This window comes from Musca domestica, unplaced genomic scaffold, assembly GCF_030504385.1.
Source record: "Musca domestica strain aabys unplaced genomic scaffold, Musca_domestica.polishedcontigs.V.1.1 8, whole genome shotgun sequence".
In the NCBI taxonomy this organism is placed as follows: domain Eukaryota; kingdom Metazoa; phylum Arthropoda; class Insecta; order Diptera; family Muscidae; genus Musca; species Musca domestica.
Window position 1 is genome coordinate 2,413,039 of NW_026712409.1, and position 19,762 is coordinate 2,432,800.

General features: G+C 37.1%; 2 protein-coding genes across 3 annotated transcripts in view; both read left to right on the forward strand.

The window, feature by feature from the left end:
- LOC101890808 (uncharacterized) overlaps nt 1–19,487 on the forward strand; it is a 40,160-nt gene extending 20,673 nt beyond the window's left edge. The window contains exons 1-6 of one of the 2 annotated variants that reach the window (XM_011297856.3): nt 3,304–3,653; nt 4,217–4,313; nt 17,042–17,448; nt 17,509–17,652; nt 17,765–18,634; nt 18,702–19,487. In XM_011297856.3, coding sequence (XP_011296158.2) covers nt 3,616–3,653; nt 4,217–4,313; nt 17,042–17,448; nt 17,509–17,652; nt 17,765–18,634; nt 18,702–19,143 — 1,998 coding nt within the window. In that variant the 5' untranslated portion in view covers nt 3,304–3,615 and the 3' untranslated portion in view covers nt 19,144–19,487. Of the gene's footprint in view, nt 1–3,303; nt 3,654–4,216; nt 4,314–17,041; nt 17,449–17,508; nt 17,653–17,764; nt 18,635–18,701 lie in introns of those variants that run through there. The other variant, XM_005176492.4, reaches the window with a different exon arrangement.
- LOC101900770 (persulfide dioxygenase ETHE1, mitochondrial) lies at nt 12,800–16,929 on the forward strand. The gene is made up of 6 exons (XM_005176463.4): nt 12,800–12,981; nt 13,544–13,832; nt 13,923–14,067; nt 16,107–16,473; nt 16,539–16,657; nt 16,725–16,929. The coding sequence occupies exons 2-6, from the start codon at nt 13,593–13,595 to the stop codon at nt 16,781–16,783; spliced, it is 930 nt and encodes a 309-aa protein (XP_005176520.1). The 5' UTR covers nt 12,800–12,981; nt 13,544–13,592; the 3' UTR covers nt 16,784–16,929.
- Nucleotides 19,488–19,762: the final 275 nt, after the last annotated feature.

Here is a 19,762-nt window from a genome sequence, read left to right on the forward strand (position 1 = left end):
AGTGCTCGAAAAATATTAGGAGTTTACTCTAAGAATAGAGACAAGTGAAACCAGTAAGGAAAAGGCGGAAGAGGCCGACTATATGTTACCCTACATCACCGCTATACATATTTAGTAGAGCTCCCGTTGCAAAAGAATGTTTTTAAAGTAGATCATACCACCTATCAACGTTTGGCTTTAGAGCAGTTATAGTTTGGTTTCAGAGGGAACTAATACATGGGAGGCATATGCAATTCTGAACCGATTTTCTGGTACCAAATATCATTCTTGTGGAGTGCATATTACGAATCTGAGGGACTTAAATACCAAATCGGATGAATCATATATATATGGAAGCTATAGCTATATCTGGACCGATTTTCACCAAATATTATTTAATTGCTTTTACACTGAATTTGGTCGGATGTGCCAAAATTCAGGACTTTTGGACTTATATTGGCCATTTGATGATGTATTTCTGGGCTGTAACTGATATCTGATACCAAACATCATTCTTGTGCGGTGCATTTTACGAATGTGGAGGACTTGAACACCAAATCGGATGAAACATATGTATGGGAGCTATAGCTATATCTGGACCGATCTTCTCCAAATTGTATGTACTTGCTTCTAAACTGAGTTCGTTGGGCCAAAATTCAGGTCATTTCGACTTATATTTTCCATTTGGATTATCACCAATTTTAATTGGGTTCGTCCTTGGACGACCTGACTGACATGCAGACGGACTGACATGCATAAATCGACTCAAAGAGTTATTCTTATTGGACTGTGAAAGAGAAAAATAGAGTGTAATTGATTTATGTTGCTTTTTCACAGGAGTACTCCAAAAAAAGAGTGAATGGGCATTTCCAAGCTATACTATCTCAGGTATGACAAACATAAGACATATTTAAATTATAAGTTGAAAATGATCGAAATGATTGGCCATCCACACCACTAGTCTCCGCTGCAAAAAGTAGACCACATAAGCGTATCTCATTTTTAGGTGCCTTGAAAGTTAAGCTTCTCAGTATATGCTACGTTTTTGCCATGACAATCTGTTGAATTTTCATTAGAAATTCCAATTTTCGAATAAAGCTTTTTAATTAGCAAGAAATACAAATACTTCTATTATTTCAATGATATTTAACATTAGGCATGTTCGATAACTTTCTGAGTAAAAATTACTCAGTTACGTTTAGTGAGAGAATTTGTTCAAGTTCATGTTCTCTTTGGCCAAACAGCTGATGCTAACTTTTACTATAACAAGTAAAAAAGTATCGGTCGGTTTTGCCGACAGATGTATACCCTCAGCCAATGTTCGATTATTTAAACATATTTTGACTTCTGTTATGAATTTTCAAACTCTTCACCCTCTATGGGGTGGATTTTGAAAGAATGGGGCAATATTGTCCATTTCATATCGGACCTAAATAAATATGATATAAGTAGTATTATGAATATATAAGAAAATCGAACATTTATATCCAATTTATGGGAAATCTTAATTTCCATATTCATCTCAGAGAGAGAGAGAGAGAGAGTTGTAAAGAATCGCTGAGTTGTTTCGCAATTTATGACATATAAAAGTATTAAATATTGTGTCTCTTTGTGGGTGAGGTACCAGAAGGGTTTCGCAGGTATATAGCATCTTCACAACAGATCTTGTGTTTGCAAAAATGTTTGTATGTGTGAAATTTGAAGAGAGTCGGATTCTTATTTCGCCTTCTTTGAGCGTTTTGTTTTTCGTCGTTTTTCTTTCTGTGCAAAAAATATGTATTTTTTGAAAATTTCGACCGTTTGTGGGGGAGGTACCAGAAGGATTGAACCGATATATTCTATCTTAACATCAGACCTTAGGTAATATAAATATTGGGATGTGTGAAATTTTAAGACGATCGGAATGTTACATCACATTTTATGAGTGTTGTAATTATTTAAAATTTTGACCATTTGTGGGGCAAGTACCAGAAGGAGTGGACCGATATTGTCCATTCTCGCACCAGGCCTAGCACTAACGCAAATATTAAGATTTGCAAAGTTGGAGCAAACTCAGATTATCATATCTCTTTCTGTGCAAAAAATATATATTTTTTGAAAATTTCGACCATTTGTGGGGGAGGTACCTGAAGGAGTGGTCCGATATATTCCATCTTAACACCATACCTTGGGTTGATATGAATATTGGGATCTGTGAAATTTGAAGACAATCGGACTCTTACATAACATTTTATGAGAGATGTAATCATTTAAAATTTTGACCCTTTGTGGGGGAGGTACCAGAAGCAGTGGACCGATATTGTCCGTTTTCGCAGCAGACCTAGCACTGACGCAAATATTAGGATTTGCAAGGTTGGAGCAAAATAGGATTATCTTTTCACATTCTGTCCAAAAAATGATTTTTTTTTTTAAATTTCGACGTTTTGTGGGGGAGGTACCAGAAGGAGTGGACCGATATTGCCCATCTTCGAACTCGATCTAAGTTTGACAAAAATATTACGATGTACCAAGTTTAGACCAAATCGGACACTTCCTTCGAGAGCTATCGTGCGCATCAGCCAGCCAGACAGACAGACAGACGGAAGGACGGACATCGCTGTTCTAAAACGGATTTGGTCCAAAGAGACCTAGGGTCTAAAATCGTTATTTCGACTAGGCACATTTTGACCGTATCAAATGATATATACCCTCTGTAGCCATATGGCTGAGGGTATAAATATTTTTTAGAAATATTTTACAAACTCTCAGGACCTCAGCTTTTAAAATTGCTCTCTTTACCTGCTGTTGCTTGCAGTACCTTTGGGTTATTGAACAATTTTTTCCCCCAACCCCTTGTGTACGATAGTCCAGCACTCCGATTACGTTGTTTCCGGACTTTGAACTCATAAACTTGCATTTAGATAACATAAGTTTACAACTTGTAATTGGCAAATACTTTAAACGAATAGCAAAGACCTTCCTATGATGCAAAGCTTCAATATTCTGTCGTTTAGTTTCAAATCCCCTAAAAACGTCACTATCCGCTTTATGACTAAAACAACATTAAATTCTGATGAATGATGTAGTTGTAATTGAGGGTAATTATCACACATTGAACTTCTACATTTAAACGTGGCTTAAACTTAATCCAATTTCAATAATTAAAAACAATCTCAATTAGAAAACTAATTGAGCCCTACCCCAGATGTATGGGAACTTTAGAAGTGAATGAAAAATGTCTTCTCAAGCCAAGGCAGGTGCAATTAGAAAAGCTTGGAATAATCCCGCGCATGGTTCCAAAAGCCACAGACTTGTACTAAATATTTAGTTCAAGATAATTTAGCAACATCATCGTCTGCCACTGGGAGAGCTGCTTTTCGTGGTGGCTGTTACAGTTCAGTGGCTTAGAACGAACCGAACTGAACTGAACCGACGAAATGATAGAAATCCCACAATAATTTATGAAACAACTGATGGAGAAGACGTAGAAGATAAACGTGAAACAAAAACGTCTAAAAGACCCTTCAACGGTCATAAATTAATTCAAAGTGCACACAAACAGAAGGGGAGAGAAGGAGAAGGCGAAAAGAAGAGCCCAGTTGTTGGCACATTTTGGAACACTGCAATGCCTGAGAATTTGCCCATGTGTGCGCTGTGATGGGAAATGAACTTTCTTCATTGGCCCTGGGCTATAGGTAAGACGTGACGGGGGTGAGAAGAAGATGCGGAAAAATTATGTTTTGTGAATAAGGAAAATACAGTTCAGGCCATATTCCTGCATTTTAGCCATGATTGTGGGAATATTTTCCTGAAATGTGAGAATAAAAAAAAAAAAACAATGAATGCCTGCCAAGATGTCATCCATAACCAGAGAGACCAAAAAAAAGACAAGGCAAACTAGACAACATGTTGTTGGATAAAGGTAGCACGGTGATGGCGGTGAGGTTTCCAGAAGATGTAACTGCCTACCTCTGCCGTCTTACATGCTTATATTTATTATGCAATTGTTTGCTCATGACAGCAAGAATATGCTCCAGTTTTAGTTCTGCAAGAGTTACCATTATTACACTTGGTAATTGAAGACCTGAGATCATGGTCAGCAACGATTTGCTCGTTTGTTCATCGGCTGTCGGCCAACAATAAACGCAGATATTATTGCTCTGCTGTTCTACTCCCTGGGCCTTGTAATCATTTTTATTTTGATATCTATTTTTGTTTTTGTGTTTGTTTTCATTTTTTTGTTTGTTTTTCTTTTCAGATTTCTTGATCCGACAATGGACGGCGGCGGCAGTGTGGTTAGTGAACCAATATCGGATGCACATCGTGCATTTGCCAAACAAAAATCGGCTTCTATGGTAAGTTGTTGTTTGTGGATTTTGAAATTTGTGGTTATGTAACTCCATTGAAGTTTTTAATTATGCACATGTATGTAATTATAATTCGAATGGACGAAGCAGCGAGTTAACCTGGGTGTACCAGGATTTTTTTGAGAGATAATGAAAAAATGTAAAATGATTCTGATGATGAGAAATACATAAGAGTATTTGTCATTGGCTAGATTTTTCGTAACAGAACAAAGGACTTTAGGCTAATCAAGTTCAAATTATGGTCCGGAATTGAATTCCTGTATTCCTTTGTTCTTTTACGATAAAGTTAACTAATGACTTTTGCCAGAAAGAAATTTTTCTTATGTATTCTTACCTTCAAGGCTTCAAATGAGCCTTTAAAAATTTGATGTCGGATTTTTTCGCTAAAAAATCACGTATGTATCATAATATGTATACTTATTTTGTCATGTTAATATATCAATGTAAACATACTCCCCCGAAGTCGCAAACGCAAGATACCCACAATATACCATTTGAAAATTGTATAATACATGTCATCAAAGTTCAGATGGCTCATAATTTCTTCAAGCGTAGCGTGGGTATTTCCACACAATCACCGCCTAATTATGTTCGGTCATAAGCCACACTACCTAAGGGGTAATTATGTTTCCTCCGATGCTTAACATATTTAAATTATTATGAAAAAAAATTTTGGAAATTAAGTAAATGGGAATTTTTTGGAAGATAAGGAAGATTTTTACGAGTATTCTGCAATTTTTCGAAATAATATTAAAAATATATTAAAATAAAATTTAAAAAAAAAATTCTTTTTACAACTTCCCACAATGACTTGGATCCTATAGCCAAAGGAATGCATTTTAGGAAAAAACAAGTAAAAAACTTAAGTTCAGCCGGATCGAGAACTTTTAATACCTCCTCCTTTGGATAAAGAAAACATTTTTATATGAAAGAACCTGAATGCAATTGTGTTCCACTTTGAACTACAAATACTAGTAAGACCGTTTGGGTAATGCTGTTAAACTTTTCAAAAAAACATAAAGTGGGTGAGGCCGTTGTATAGGAGCCATATCAAAACGGAAACGGAATTTTATACTTTAGGGATTGTCATCTGCCAAATGTTCTAAATATCAAATTTTAAATAATTTCGTGGGTAAATGTGACTAGGATTATCAAAATATCGAATATCGGTGGGTATCGCAATATGTGCGTTATAGGAAAACGTGGAGCTAAATATTCAGTGTTCTGCCACCGGTGGTAGATTTTTAACAATTTTTAGAAAAATCCGTGAGAAAATGTTGGAAAAATCATCGAAATACCGAATATCGGGAGCTACCATTATGTGGGGGCTATACGAAAACATAGACCTATACATAGTGTTTCGCCACCGGAGCTAGAACCTATTATGAACTACAAATACCAATTTTTGGACAAATCCGAAGAAAAATGTTGTAAAAATCATCAAAATACCGAATATCGGGAGGTACCGTTATGTGGGGGCCATACGAAGACGTGGACCTGCATACTAAAAATTTTGTCATAGGATGTAGTACCCATTAAGATCTTCCAATACGAAATTCGAAACGATTCCGGTGAATAATGTTGCTGAAATCATCAAAATACCGAATATCGGGAGGTACCGTTATATGGGGGCGATACGAAGGCGTGGACCGACATGACTCATTTACGAACTTAACCTGTGCAAGCAGAGGGGTTTATGGTACACATAACGAACCTCAAATACCGAATTTCAAAATGTTATGTTGAAAACCCGTCATAATACTAAAAATCAGGAGGCACCAGGAAAATACACAGGTCGGATTGAGTCCGGACCGTTAGAAGGGGAATTTTAATAGTTGGCTAATGATATAGAAACGCATTTCTGTGTACTTCACTGAAAGGTAACATTATATAGGGGATATAGAAAACACGGGGACCTACATTGTTCTGCCACAGCAGTGAGCACTCATATCTAGCTCTAAACATCGAATATTCTGTTAGAAAATGTGAATAAAATAGAAATCGTGGACTAATCATTTTCTATCAAGGGACTAGAAACTGTTTTCATACCTCAAATACCAAATTTCAATCATTTACGTTGTAAAAGGCGTCGAAAATCATCAATGTTTCGAATATTGGGTTATACCAGAACATGGATCTACAGGACGAGAAAAAGGGCGTTGCGGTGGCCGAAAAATGGCTCGTGAGCTGATCATTCGCAATATTCCATTCGGCAAATATTGAAAAATGAGCTCGGGGTAAAGCCATTGAAATTCCAAAAAGTGCAAGAACACAACAGAAAGAAAATAGACTCAAGAGAGCTAAAGAGTTTGTTCGCTTGGCCGAAAGTGGTGAACTGCCAAATTTGGTTTTCTTCGATGAGAAAATATTCGTTGTCCAGCAGTTTGTAAACAAACAAAATTATCGTGTTTACTTGCCAAAGATGTCAACTGAAAATGTGCACCTTCGGTTGGCCACCAGAACTCAAAAGCCGGCCATGGTGATGGTGTGGGCCGCCATAACAGCCGATGGTATCAGAACCCTGGCATCAGAATAAATGCCGAATATTATCGCGAAAATATTCTGGAGGGCGTATTAAAGCCTTGGTCACGCAAACATTTTGGCCACAGACCTTGGACATTCCAACAGGACTCACTACGCGCCACCCAATAATAGTTACAAAATGAGGTTCCTCGCTTCATTTTCAACGCACAATGCCCACCAAAATCTACGGATACCAATCCGTTGGACTATTGTGTCTGGAGCATTTTGGAGAGCTAGGTTGGCACTAAAAAATACCAAAGTGTCGATCACCTCAAACAAGCGTTTCGCCGGCAATGGCCCAAAATACCGCAGAGCAACATTCGGACAGCGTGTGACGGTTTCATTGGCCGTTTGAAGGCCATAATTTGTGCCAAAGATGACTAATTCGAACAAATCTAAACTTGTTCTAAAATTTGATGCTATTTCCGACATTTTTTGCTTTCATTCAATAAAATTTAAAAGAAAATGTAAAAATTATGGCGTTTGACTTCGTTGAAGTTTTTTATCTCACCCTGTACATTAGTCATTCTTTGCAGGATGATAAGTTACACTTTAAAAGAGGGACTATTCCCTTCAAAAATGTGGCGAAAGCCGATATATACCATTTTTAATCCCATAAGACTATGAGACTTTCAGACATGAAATTCTTATGACCAAATTTTTTTTACCACAATATAGATAAAGAGAGTACCACAGACAGACGGTAGATACTGATGAAGAATATATCCTGCATCCGGTCTAAATCTGAAATATGAACAGAGTCTTCAATTTGTTTAGAAATTCTCAAGTAGGTTAATACCAGATCACATCTTCCAGCACATCCCCACCCACAAAGTTCAAACATTTTGAATAAATACACTAACTGTTTATCAATATTTGACCACCCAGGGAGTCTAAACTTAGAACATCATAGTATTTGTATGACAGTTTTATCATATGCCAATATCGATCCACTTTTTAAGAATCAACCCCTCTAAAGGTCAGCCCTTTAAATAATCTCGTGAAGGGGGCTTCGAGTTTGTTATTGTCCGGGCCACTTGGAAATGGCTATTTTTCTGTCATTTTGTAAAATTTACGTTGAATTTTATTTTATTTAATTATTTTATTTTTTGCTACCATACCTCCCTTTTAAATTATATTGGATTGAATTTAAGATCAAATTGGAACTTCGATTGAATACTAAAATTTGATTTCATCGAGTTTTTGACTTTGTGATTTTTGTTCTTCAACGTCGATAATAAATAGTGCCTATATTTCGAAATACCTTACTCATCCATGACAACTCTATAAAGTTTAAATTTTAAAATCATTTTTAATTAATTTTCAATACATTTATGGTTAAGCGGTTTGGATGTGTGGAAGAAACATCTATCAAAGTGTTAACGACTGCCCATAAAAAATGATTAAATGATAGATAGACTCCAGGTGAAATAATTGCCAATGATTGCAAATAGAAATCTCACCTCCACCCATTTTTTCCGCTTATATAAAATAAAGTCTTCAACGATTTTCACCGACAATAAAAACAAGAAACTAACGTTTTTTTTTTTTGGTTTTTGTATTTTGAAATAAGAAAGTTCATCAATCGTTTAATTCGTAACATTTGACTTCTTTGCCGCACTTTAAAACAACTCATTTGGGGGGTTCCACACATCCATCCATTCGTCCGTCCATCCACAGCCATTTATTCTATTGCAAATGTAAATGCGGCAATGATGAATGAATGATAACTTTTTAATGCCTCAATAATTACTTTCGCCGTAAATGGTTTTGGCGTTATTTCCATCATCTTCTTCTTCGTTTCGCTTGTGCATTGATTGCTTGCTTCCCCCTCTCGAGATCTCTCTAAAACATCATCATTATTTCAGCACGAGTCTTGGGTGGGAGGTGGAAGAGCGGACAGGTAACACATCATGCAATTTTAACAAAATGTTTTATTTGCGGTTGTTTTATCTTTTTTTTCGGTGTTTATGGGGGGAGGGAGTTTCTGATGAAAACTCACAAAAATTGTAATTAATGTAAACTTCATTGTCTATTGTTTAAAAACGCAACAATAACAACAACAATAATGATTTCAATTAAGCTTTTGCCGTTGTGATTACAAACAAAAAAAGCCAAACTAGAGTTCAAAACAGTTCATTTTAATTGTTTTGAGCTGTGTGTGTGTTTACTTTGGGTGACGGGCCCCCTCCACCACATTTCACCCCTTGGGGAAGTTCATTAAGTTTTAAAGTCTGATGAGCATGCGTGCGTGCAATTACAAACCGTATACCATGCCATGCTATGCTCGTAATGTATGCGTAATGTTAACAACAACAACAACAACAACATCACGGACGTCACTCTCATGATGCGTACCCACCATCTCATCCCATCCATGTTCGTTGGCGTGAGGATAGATTCTTGTTGATTTCCTTTTTTTAAACTATTCGTTGATTCGAAATTCGAATATAATAAAAATTAAAATTATATTAATATTTATAAGAAATGATAAAAACAATAATAATTATTATTATTATTATTATGATTATTGGCCGGAAATCAAGTAAAGTACAATAACCAAAATAAACAGCAACGCCAACAATGAACAAAAAAAAAGGAAATTAAATAACACCCTCGTCATATAAGGTGGCGGTGGTGGATGGTTGGCGTCATGAAGACGCAAGCAGGTGTGCAAAATAATTACAAATTTGGAGAAAATTGTATTTTCGATATTCATAATTGCAATCACTACCATAGAAATGTCATCATAATTAAATCTAGGGGATGGATACTATTCATCCAAAAAGATTTTGAAACCTTTCAAAACATCTGACTAATTAACTGCAATTAAAATATTTTAATGGTAATTATAGTAAATGAGAGAATTGTTAAATTTTCTCTGAGAGAATGGCTTTACCCTGAAATAACGGCAATGGAAAACTATCAAAAAAGTCGACATGATACGAGAATAAATCAAAATCAACATTTCAGCCTATCAGAAGCTGTTAATTTTACTACTATTTTTAACTCGGCTTAATATATAAGTAACAAGTTCAAAAATATCAGACGGTTTTGCCGACAGATGTATACCCTCAGCCAATGTTCGATTATTTAAATATATTTTTACTTCTGAGGGTGAGATAAAAAAACTGCAACAAAGTTAAACGACATAATTTTTTAAAATTTTTTTGAATGACAGCAAGCCATGTCGGAAATAGCATCAAATTTTAGAATTAGTTTAGATTTGTTCGAATTGTTCACCTTTGGCATGCAATATGGCCTTCAAACGGCCAATGAAACCGTCACACGTTACGCGAATGTTGCTTTGCTGTATTTCGCCCATTCCCGGCGAAGCGCTTGCTTGATGTGATCGACACATTGGTATTTTTTAGTACCAACCTTGCATTCCAAAATACTCCAGACACAATAGTCCAACGGATTGGTATCCGGAGATTTTGGTGGCCATTGTGCACTAGAAATGCAGTTTGAGTCCTGATAGCCAACCGAAGGTACACATTTTCAGCTGACCTCTTTGGAAAGTAAACACGATAATTTTGTTTGTTTACAAACTGCTGGACAACGAATTTTTTCTCATCGGAGAAAACCAAATTCGGCTGTTTACCACTTTCGGCCAAGTGAAGCAACTCTTTAGCTCTTTTGAGTCAATTTTCTTTCCGTTGCAGTGTAAGTTCTTGCACTTTTTGGAATTTCAATGGTTTTAATATTTGCCGAATGGAATATTGCGATATGTTCAGCTCACGAGTCAATTTTCGACCACTGCGACGCGGGTTTCAATCAAGTCGCTTCTTTACTTTTCGAACCATTGCTGCTTAGATGGTGGTTTCTTCGGTCCACTTCCTTGACGTCGGGCTACGCTACCAGTATCATGGTAACGAGCGATGGTACGAGACACAAAAGATTTATTGACATTTTAATGCTGGAGTGCTCTAACGATAGTCACTTGGGGGTTTCCAGCCAAACATAAAGAAATCACACTTTCACGCTTGAATTTCATCACGAATAACTTTTTGTCTGGAAAATGCTCACCAAAATGCTTTTGTACGCTTATAAACAAAATAATGAGCTGTCACTGGAATAATTTTAACAGATGTTGTACGAGTGGCTTAAAAATGACACCAGTCTGAAGTTGGTTGCAGGTTTTTCATCGCACCCTGTGTGTGAAATTTTTAGAAAATGTTAAAATGTGATGAGTTACCAGATATAGTCGACCGAAGTATGACATTTTCATACTTCATCTAATACAGATAAAAATATTGGTACGGGCAAAATCACAAGGAAATCGAACATTTATATGCGAAATCATAAATTCCATATTCATCTTAGGTTTCTGAGCTTCATGGGTACTCAAAATATTGACCCTTTGTGGGGGAGGTACCAGAAGGAAGGATATATCCCATCTTCACAGCAGATCTTGAGTTAATAGAAATAATGGGATGTGTGAAATATGAAGATAACCAGATGCTTATTTCGGGTTTTATGATCGTTTTGGTTATTCAAAATTTTGAACCTTTCTGGGGGAGGTACCAGAAGGAATGTTCCGATCTCTATCATCTTTATAATAGATCTAGTGTTGATAGAAATATTGAGATGTACCAAGTCTGAATGGAAACGGATTTCAATTTCGCGTTTTATGAGCTTCATGGACATTCAAAATTTTGACCCTTTGTGGGGGAGGTGCCAGAAAGAGTGGACCGATATATTCCATCTTCATACCAGACCTTGCGTTAAGAAAAGTATTGCTATGTGTGTAATTTGAAGACAATCGAACTCTTCCATCAAATTTTATAAGAGTTATAATTATTCACAACTTGACTCTTTGTGGGGGAGGTACTTGATGAAGTGGTCTGATATTGTCCATTTTCGCACCTGACCTAGCACTGATGCAAAGATAAGGATTTGCAAAGTTGGAGCAAAATCAGATTATCCTTTCTCTTTCTGAGAAGAAGTGGACCGATATTGCCCATCTCCGAACTCGATCTAAGTTTGACAATAATATTACGATGTACCAAGTTTGGATAAAATCGGATGAGATGAAAAAACTGCAACCAACTTCAGACTGCTGTCATTTCTAAGCCACGCGTCTGACAGCTATCAAAATTATTCCAGTGACAGCTCAATATATTGTTTACAAGCGTACAAAAGCATGTTGGTGTTTTGTTGCATTTTTTTATCTCACCCTGTAATATTACGATGTGCCAAATATGGATCAAATCGGATACTTCGAGAGTTATCGTGCACACCAGCCAGACAGAGAGACAGACGGACGGGCATCACTTGATCGACTGTTAATGTTCTGAAACGGATTTGGTCCAAAGAGACCTAGGGCCTAAAACCGTTATTTCGACTAGGCACGTTTTGGCCGTATCAAATGATGCATACCCTCTCTCTAGCCATATGACTGAGGGTATAATGAGTATATTTTAAAAACAAGTGTTTATTTGGTTATTCCTTTATGCAAATAAACCTAGAATTCAAGAATACCTCTGATATTAAAAATTTTAATAAGTATATAAATCCGGTATTAGTAAATGGTAGCCTGAATTCCATCATTTTACGCCGTATTTTATTAAATACAATTTTGATACTCTCCTGCTACCATCATAAGCCACCATTTAATTTATTTCTACCACCCAATCGATAATTTTTGCAAACCGCAAAAAAACGGTTAGTCGGTAAAAAATTCCTCAATAAATCAAATGGATTTCAAATTAAAAATTCTTAAGATGTTCCACGGCATTCCATACAGCAGAATCTTTTCATTATTCGGTGGGACGACAGCCATTTAGTTCATTCGAATGGCGATCACGTAACGTCAAATCAAAACTACTGAGCGAGAGAAAAGACAAAAGCTTTTTGATTTCAATTCTAAAAGCTTTCTGTGTGCTTTTGCAATTTATTCACCACGATGGCCCAAGACAGAGATGATTTTTCAGTCATAACGTGTTGAACTCTTTACAAACAGCTGTTCTTCTTATGTGCTGCCGGGTCACACAGAGATAGCAGTCAACGCAACACATCCCATCGTACATCGCTCAACGACCAATCAAGTTGGGGAGGAGCAGTGATTTGTAAACATAACAAACATAAACTAGAAGAGTTAAGAAACGAATTGTGAAGTGATCTGAAACAGGTAGGTAGCATCAAAGTTCAGGAGGGGGAAGCAACAAACTATTAGCAGCTGTGTTCAACTTTCTTTTACAATTGGTGAAACTATTCCCAGAGAGTGTGTTTTATATTCCAGCTGTTAAAAACAGGAGGCCAACACATTGGCTTGTGCGAAATTTGACAAATAACTCAAAACAGAAATCTATATATAATTCTAGTAATTACCGTCTGTTTACACGCGCACAAACACATGCAAAGATATTACCTCACCCTCCTCTATGGGTGATTGTTTTGGGGCCTTTGGTCTTGGAAGAAGTTTTGTTTTTTTTCCACTTTTTTTGTTAATGGAGATAAGTTGACCAACAACAAAACCAGAATATAAAGTAATGGGGCTCTGCCGCCATTGACTTCTACAACAGCAACAACAATCAATCTAACTACCACTACAGCTGCTAATAGTACTAAAATGGTTTATTATTTCCCACAATCGCCTCCTTCCACTCTCCTTCTGCCAACAATTTTCGACACATATAATGGTTGCGTGTTCCCCACTCTCTTCATACTATTGTTATTATTATTATTCTTAGTGTCGTTTAGTACAACAGAGCTGTGAATAAAAATCAACGTTCTCCAAATATGAGAGTGCCAAAGCTTAGTCTGTTTTCCACCTTACGCCAGTCACTGTTAGCGCAACAATCCAAGTATATTTCCATTCAAAGTCTACGCGCTTTATCCACTATCCACCATAAAATAGCAAACCAAAATCTCTGTCCCCAACAAAGTTTTCTAAAACAAACACAGTTCCGTTTACACCACTGCCCGGCAAACATGTTACCTCCTCGCATCCCCTTTTCGGAAGATTTCTTTTTCCGTCAGGTAAGTTGGAAGTGAAATAATGATCTTCAAAAGATAATAGTCTCTTGTTACTAATGATGGCGATTTGGCCTTATTTTCTGTTTGTCATAGCTCTTCGATTCGGAAAGCAGTACCTATACCTATTTATTGGCGGATTTGACCACCCATGAAGCCATCATTATCGATCCGGTGTTGGAACAGGCCAAACGCGATGCTCAATTGATCAAGGATTTAGGCTTTACATTGAAATATGCTGGTAAGTAGAGTAATACAATAAAAAAATTATGAAATTTGTCATGCCCCCTTTTGTCGTTGTTGTTGTTTAGCTGTCTTATCGGAAGATTCCATAATATGGGGTAAACAAGTTCGTCATCAGCAAGCATTGATAATTTTATGAGCACAGATCAATATCAACCGAATATTTTAGTTTGGAAAAATACAGTATTACCTCAGATTGAGATAAAGAAATGCAGAACAGGTGTTCAGTCATGACATTTCACACATAGGCAGGTTGTCCATTGTGGACTATGGATTGTGGGTCTGTTTCTCTCGAATGACAATCCAAAGAAGTTTGTTTCAAATTTTTGATTAATTCAAAAATTTTAAAATCATATTTGGAATTGTATTAAATTTTCGAATTCATGTTTGTATTACCATACAGAATCAGACCCTATATTCTGCAATTTTTTACCCTCACCCTAAAACAACCCATAATACCCTCATTTTATGAATTGATTTTTTTTTTGGTTAAATTTAATTCACAGGAGAAGGCTTAACGATAGGAAATCAATTTTTGAAATTTTGGGATTTATCGAAATATAATTTTGAAATTATTGTTGAGGGAGAATTTCAGACCAACTTACAAGTTTTTGTATTCACAACATAAAGGCCTATTATAAAAATATTTGTATTTGCGGTCTTAGAAACGGTAACCTTTTACAGTTCATTTTTTAGATTTTCCTAGGTTAGCTTAGGTTGAAGGACGCCCGGTTGCCGTTTGGTAAGCGCTCGGAGACTTCATTGTTTTGAGTTTTGCCTTGTTAATATCCTAATAAAGAAAGTGGAAGCAGTGAAGACATTACTGATGGGAGATATAGTTATGAGGGTGATCCGCGGCTAGAAATTTTGCCGAGTCGTCTTTAGCCACTAAAGTCTTCTGGATAATTGAAGAATAATAATGTAGGGTCAGTGTTAGAGAACGAGGACAAATTATGTGACACTTGTTTCCTAACAACCTGTGTCTAACGTTAATTGGTGCTGCATTGTGGAAGAGCAAATGTTCGATCATCTCAATTTTTTCTTCGTCTTGACAGATTCTACAGTAGTCAATATCATTTTGAGGTCATTGTCCTCACCTTGCAGTGACCTGTGATAATACCCACGACAAGTTTTAAATCAGGTTTCGACAAGGACAGTAACGACTTTGTTCTCTTCTCCGAGAGTACGGGCCACATTCTTTTGGAGATGCTGCATCCCCTTTCGTCCAGCCATTTTTGTTGAATTCTCTCACTTCCATAAGGATAGATATTGAAAGTCGAAAATGTCGACCGAAGTCTACTCTCATAGCAAATATTTTACTTTAATTGTAGCTGAACCTTCTGAAGAGAAAATTATAGCCTTAAAATGAGGACCACATATAGTGCCTGACTGTAAGAAAGTTAATTATCGCAAGTTTATGTTCTGGTTTACGTCAGCTATGAGCCTAAAATATCTACCATTCCCAATATTTCCTAAAAATTTTAGTGCCTTGTAGCTCTTTAACCGATTTCATTACATATCATCCGGATTATGCTGTACACGACGTAGGCAGGGGGCTGGACAACATTAAGTGCGGGGGTGTAAATATGAAAAAAGGTCAAGTTCGCTTTACGTCCCCCATGTGAAAATTACTCAATGTTCTTCTAATTCAAAACCCCAACTATTTTCGAAAAAATAGCGCGTTGTACTTTTATTCCCAATTTCATCATGAACTAACTACATTGTACTATATACCATTCCTGTTATAATTCGGAATGTTACCACAATGCATGTTTGAACATATCCGGCTAAATACACATTATATGAGAACTCATCCCACAGCTGACAAATTTTATTCTCCAAAAACTTTCCGTTTTTTTTTTGCATTTTTGTAGCAGATTAATTCGAAACTTTTATTTATTACGTTCTAAGGCTGTCACTTGGTTAAACACTTTACTTCACTTTATCCTCCCCTTTTATTGCCTCGCTTATTAATTTCAAACTTATTAATTTATTTTATTATCCCTATTACGCCCCGCAAACCCTCTATGATTACAGTTAATACCCACATGCATGCTGATCACATTACCGGCAGCGGTTGGTTGAAACAATTATTGCCCGGCTGTAAATCGGTGATTTCAGAAGCGAGTGGTGCCAAAGCTGATATAAAAATTCATGAAGGCGATAAAGTTGAATTTGGACGTCATGCCATTGAATCTTTGGCAACACCAGGTCACACCAACGGTTGCATGACATATGTCATACCCGAACAAGGTTGTGTCTTTACGGGAGATACTTTGTTGATTAGAGGATGTGGACGCACCGATTTCCAAGAGGGCAACTCGAAGAGCCTCTACGAAAATGTTCACAGCAAAATATTTTCATTGCCTGAGAATTATCGTATCTATCCAGCCCACGATTACAAGTAAGATTGAAAATTAAGAAATATTTAAGGGATAAATGTTAAATGTCGTTGTATCTCCTTTGCAGAGGCCAATTGGAAAGTTCAGTATTTGAAGAGAAGAGATACAATCCTCGTCTAACAAAATCTCTGGAGGAATTCACTAAGATTATGGACAATTTGAATTTGCCCTATCCCAAGAAGATAGGTAAGTTAAGAAATGTGGAACCAAGTTTAAGTTGTGGACCTAATAAATGTTAATTTTTCTTCTGCAGACAAATCCCTGCCAGCCAACAAGGAATGCGGTGTTTATGACATACCCAAGGAAGAATAATGCCTATAAAATGTGTATATCTGAGATTTGTTGTAAAAAGCGAACATAATTGAACAACCTTTTATTTGATAATTATTTGTTTATTGTCCCCCCTAAAAATAGTCCAATTAACCTTTTAATAAAGCAACTCAACCAATAACCTTCAATTGTGTGTTTTCCTTTAACAACTTTTTAACGGAATTTCCCTTTTACTCTTATCCGCAACGATGTTTAGCTTCACTGGTATTCACCTCCCCTTTTCTTTCATTTCATTTGCAGACCATTCTCAATCCAAAATCAACCAAATATAGTTTATTACAAGACAACACCAATACCAAAGTCTTAAGCAATGTAGATGTCGATAACTTAAGCACCAGCCTCACACATAGCTCTACCACAGGACGAAGACGCAAAGGTTCTTCATTGGCTGGAACTTTGTCATCCCGTTCATCACGAGGAGAATGCAAAGAACTACGTTCGGCCTTGCAGGATCGTGAAACGGTCATTCAAAATCTACGCATTCAATTATGTTTGGGAAAACTGCCACGACCTTCTGGCCCGCCGCTGGATGAAGCCGATAAACCGGCGGCCGAGCAAAAGCTACAGAAACTCAAAACAGAAGCCGAAAATAAGAAAATTAAAATTAAGAATCTAAAAGGAGCCCTGGATAAATTAGATATTACAGAGTAAGTTCTACCTCCTGGGGAAATAGGGAGTTTCTAAAGTCCAATTTCTTTGCTCCACAGTAACATAGATGTACGCATAAGACAAGCAGAACTGGAGTATGCTTTGGGCCGTGAAGAGTTGCAGTTACTTTCAATAGTCGAAGAGGCTCGGGCCTTGCAGGCACGTCTAGAGAAATCGAAGGTCCAACCCCAAAGCCTATACAAGTAAGTTTCTACGAAGAGTTTGCAGTCTTTATCAAATGTCGGAACTTCAGTTCCATGTCATTTTTTGCATTTGTTTTGAAAGTTGTTAAACCAAAGTAATCTCTTTTTATAGCCTCCTCAGCGGCGGAGTCTCAGTCGGGTTACATGCTGTCCAGGCAACTACCGGCCGATGGGCTTCACAGGAAATACCCGAGGGGTCTGGTGTGTTCTATGTCGAGTGGGCCTTGGAGGGCGATGGTCTCTACAAGGGAGATCGTATTATAGAGGTAAATGGCAAATTAGTCGCTTGCAAAACCAAAGAAGAATTTCAAAAATCCATCGGCAATACGGGAAAATGTCAACTGGTGGTGCTACGAAGAAAACCAGCCGCCATACCACAAAAACAATTGGATCAGGAAAAGGAAAACAACTTGCGTTTGCAACATCGAATTTCCTATTTGGAGGAACAAGTCAAAGAGCTGCAGGCCAGCAAACATGAAAACGAACAACTGCAGCTACAACTCCAGCATCAGCAAACGCTTCAGCAACTGCAACAACAGCAGCAACAGCAGGAAAACCAATTACATGGTCATGTTACGAGCATAAGCATATCATCGCCACCATCCACACCACCAGATAAACCGTTGATATTCCAAAGAGGCAATTACATTACCACTCTGGTGGGAGGCAAACCAATTGAGCTGTTGGGCGATGACACACCCACGCCACCAGAAATCGAAATCAAACGACACAATGTCCTGACCAAGAGCAAATCGGCTGCCCACATAACCAAAACATTGATACGTGAAAATAGTCAGCATGATATAAATGTCATGATCTCCAACAAAGCTCTCTCCTCCTCCAAAATATCAGTAAACAGTGATTCCAATGCTAGTCACAGAAAAGACAAGGAGAGGCAGAAGGAACGCTACGACCGAAATAGTGTAAGCAGCAGAAGTCAATTGCATGCCCGAAGCGTGGAACATTTAAATCACATGAATGGGTAAGGGTCATCTCGATATATCAGCAATTTATAGACATTCATTATCTTGTTTCTTCTCTTGTTGTAGGTATTGCGAACGCCGCCGTGATACTCCACGCAGCACTGACATCCACACATTGCGAGCCCGTCTAAATTGCGATATGCGCAGTGTCAAATCTTTGGACTTTGATAGTGACAATGAGACACATCATCCTCGATTGCGGGCTCAACAGTCCAGGGACACCATGTCAGAGGCCCGCACCGTTAGACCGACACCGCCCAAAAAACCATTGCGCCTATCTCTACAGCGGGCACAAAGCCTGCAGACGGTCGAATTGAATGCCAACAACGAAGTGGAGCGCAAGCGTCCCGTCAAACGGGCCCACATGACAGAGAAACCCTCCCTGACTTGTGATAACCATGTGGACAACGGCAGCAGTTTACTCATCGAAAACTGTCGGCATGCCGTTGCCTCCGCTTCGTCCATGCACACGACGTCTTCGTTGGGTCGCCATCGGCACAATCTATGAAAATTACTGAATAGTCTCTTTCGTTTACAAGAAGAGATTTGATTTTACAGTAAAAAGAGTTCGTTGAGATGCCGATGGCCTTTGTCAGCCTTTGTTTTACTTTCTTTTGAAAAGAACAAAACTTTCTGTGGAAAGTTTGCTTTGTTTTTCGGAAATTTTTCGTTTTGTTTATTATTTCTTTTTTAAGCTATGTTTAGGAACTAGTAACCCAAACCATCCAATTATATATATCCTTATAGAATGATAAGTTACATTTGTTTATGTATTGTTTAGTTGATAATTTAGGAGTAAAAAAAAGAATATTTAGTTAAATTTGACTGGTGTATAGTAAAATATAATTTATATTAATAATAAAACAATGAATATTTAGCTGTTTCTTTCGATTTTGGATAATAGTTAGTTTACAGTTCAGCGGAGTAAGTCCAGTGGATTTAAATTGCCAATTCCATTAAATATACCTAAAAAAAGACGGTGGTGTAAGGCTGTAATGCATATATATTATAAGGTTAATATTTTATTTTTTAAGAACAACAATAATGGGATTAAATCTGACTATTTTGAAACAACAAAATACTGTTCTATTTTATCTTAAAGTTTGATCCATTTATTTTTAATATGG

Coding starts and splice junctions, on each gene's coding strand:
- LOC101900770 (XM_005176463.4), top strand. CDS start 13,593: ATGAGAGTGCCAAAGCTTAGTCTGTTTTCCACCTTACGCCAGTCACTG. Junction 13,833..13,922: donor AAGATTTCTTTTTCCGTCAG/GTAAGTTGGAAG, acceptor TGTTTGTCATAG/CTCTTCGATTCGGAAAGCAG. Junction 16,474..16,538: donor TATCCAGCCCACGATTACAA/GTAAGATTGAAA, acceptor TCTCCTTTGCAG/AGGCCAATTGGAAAGTTCAG.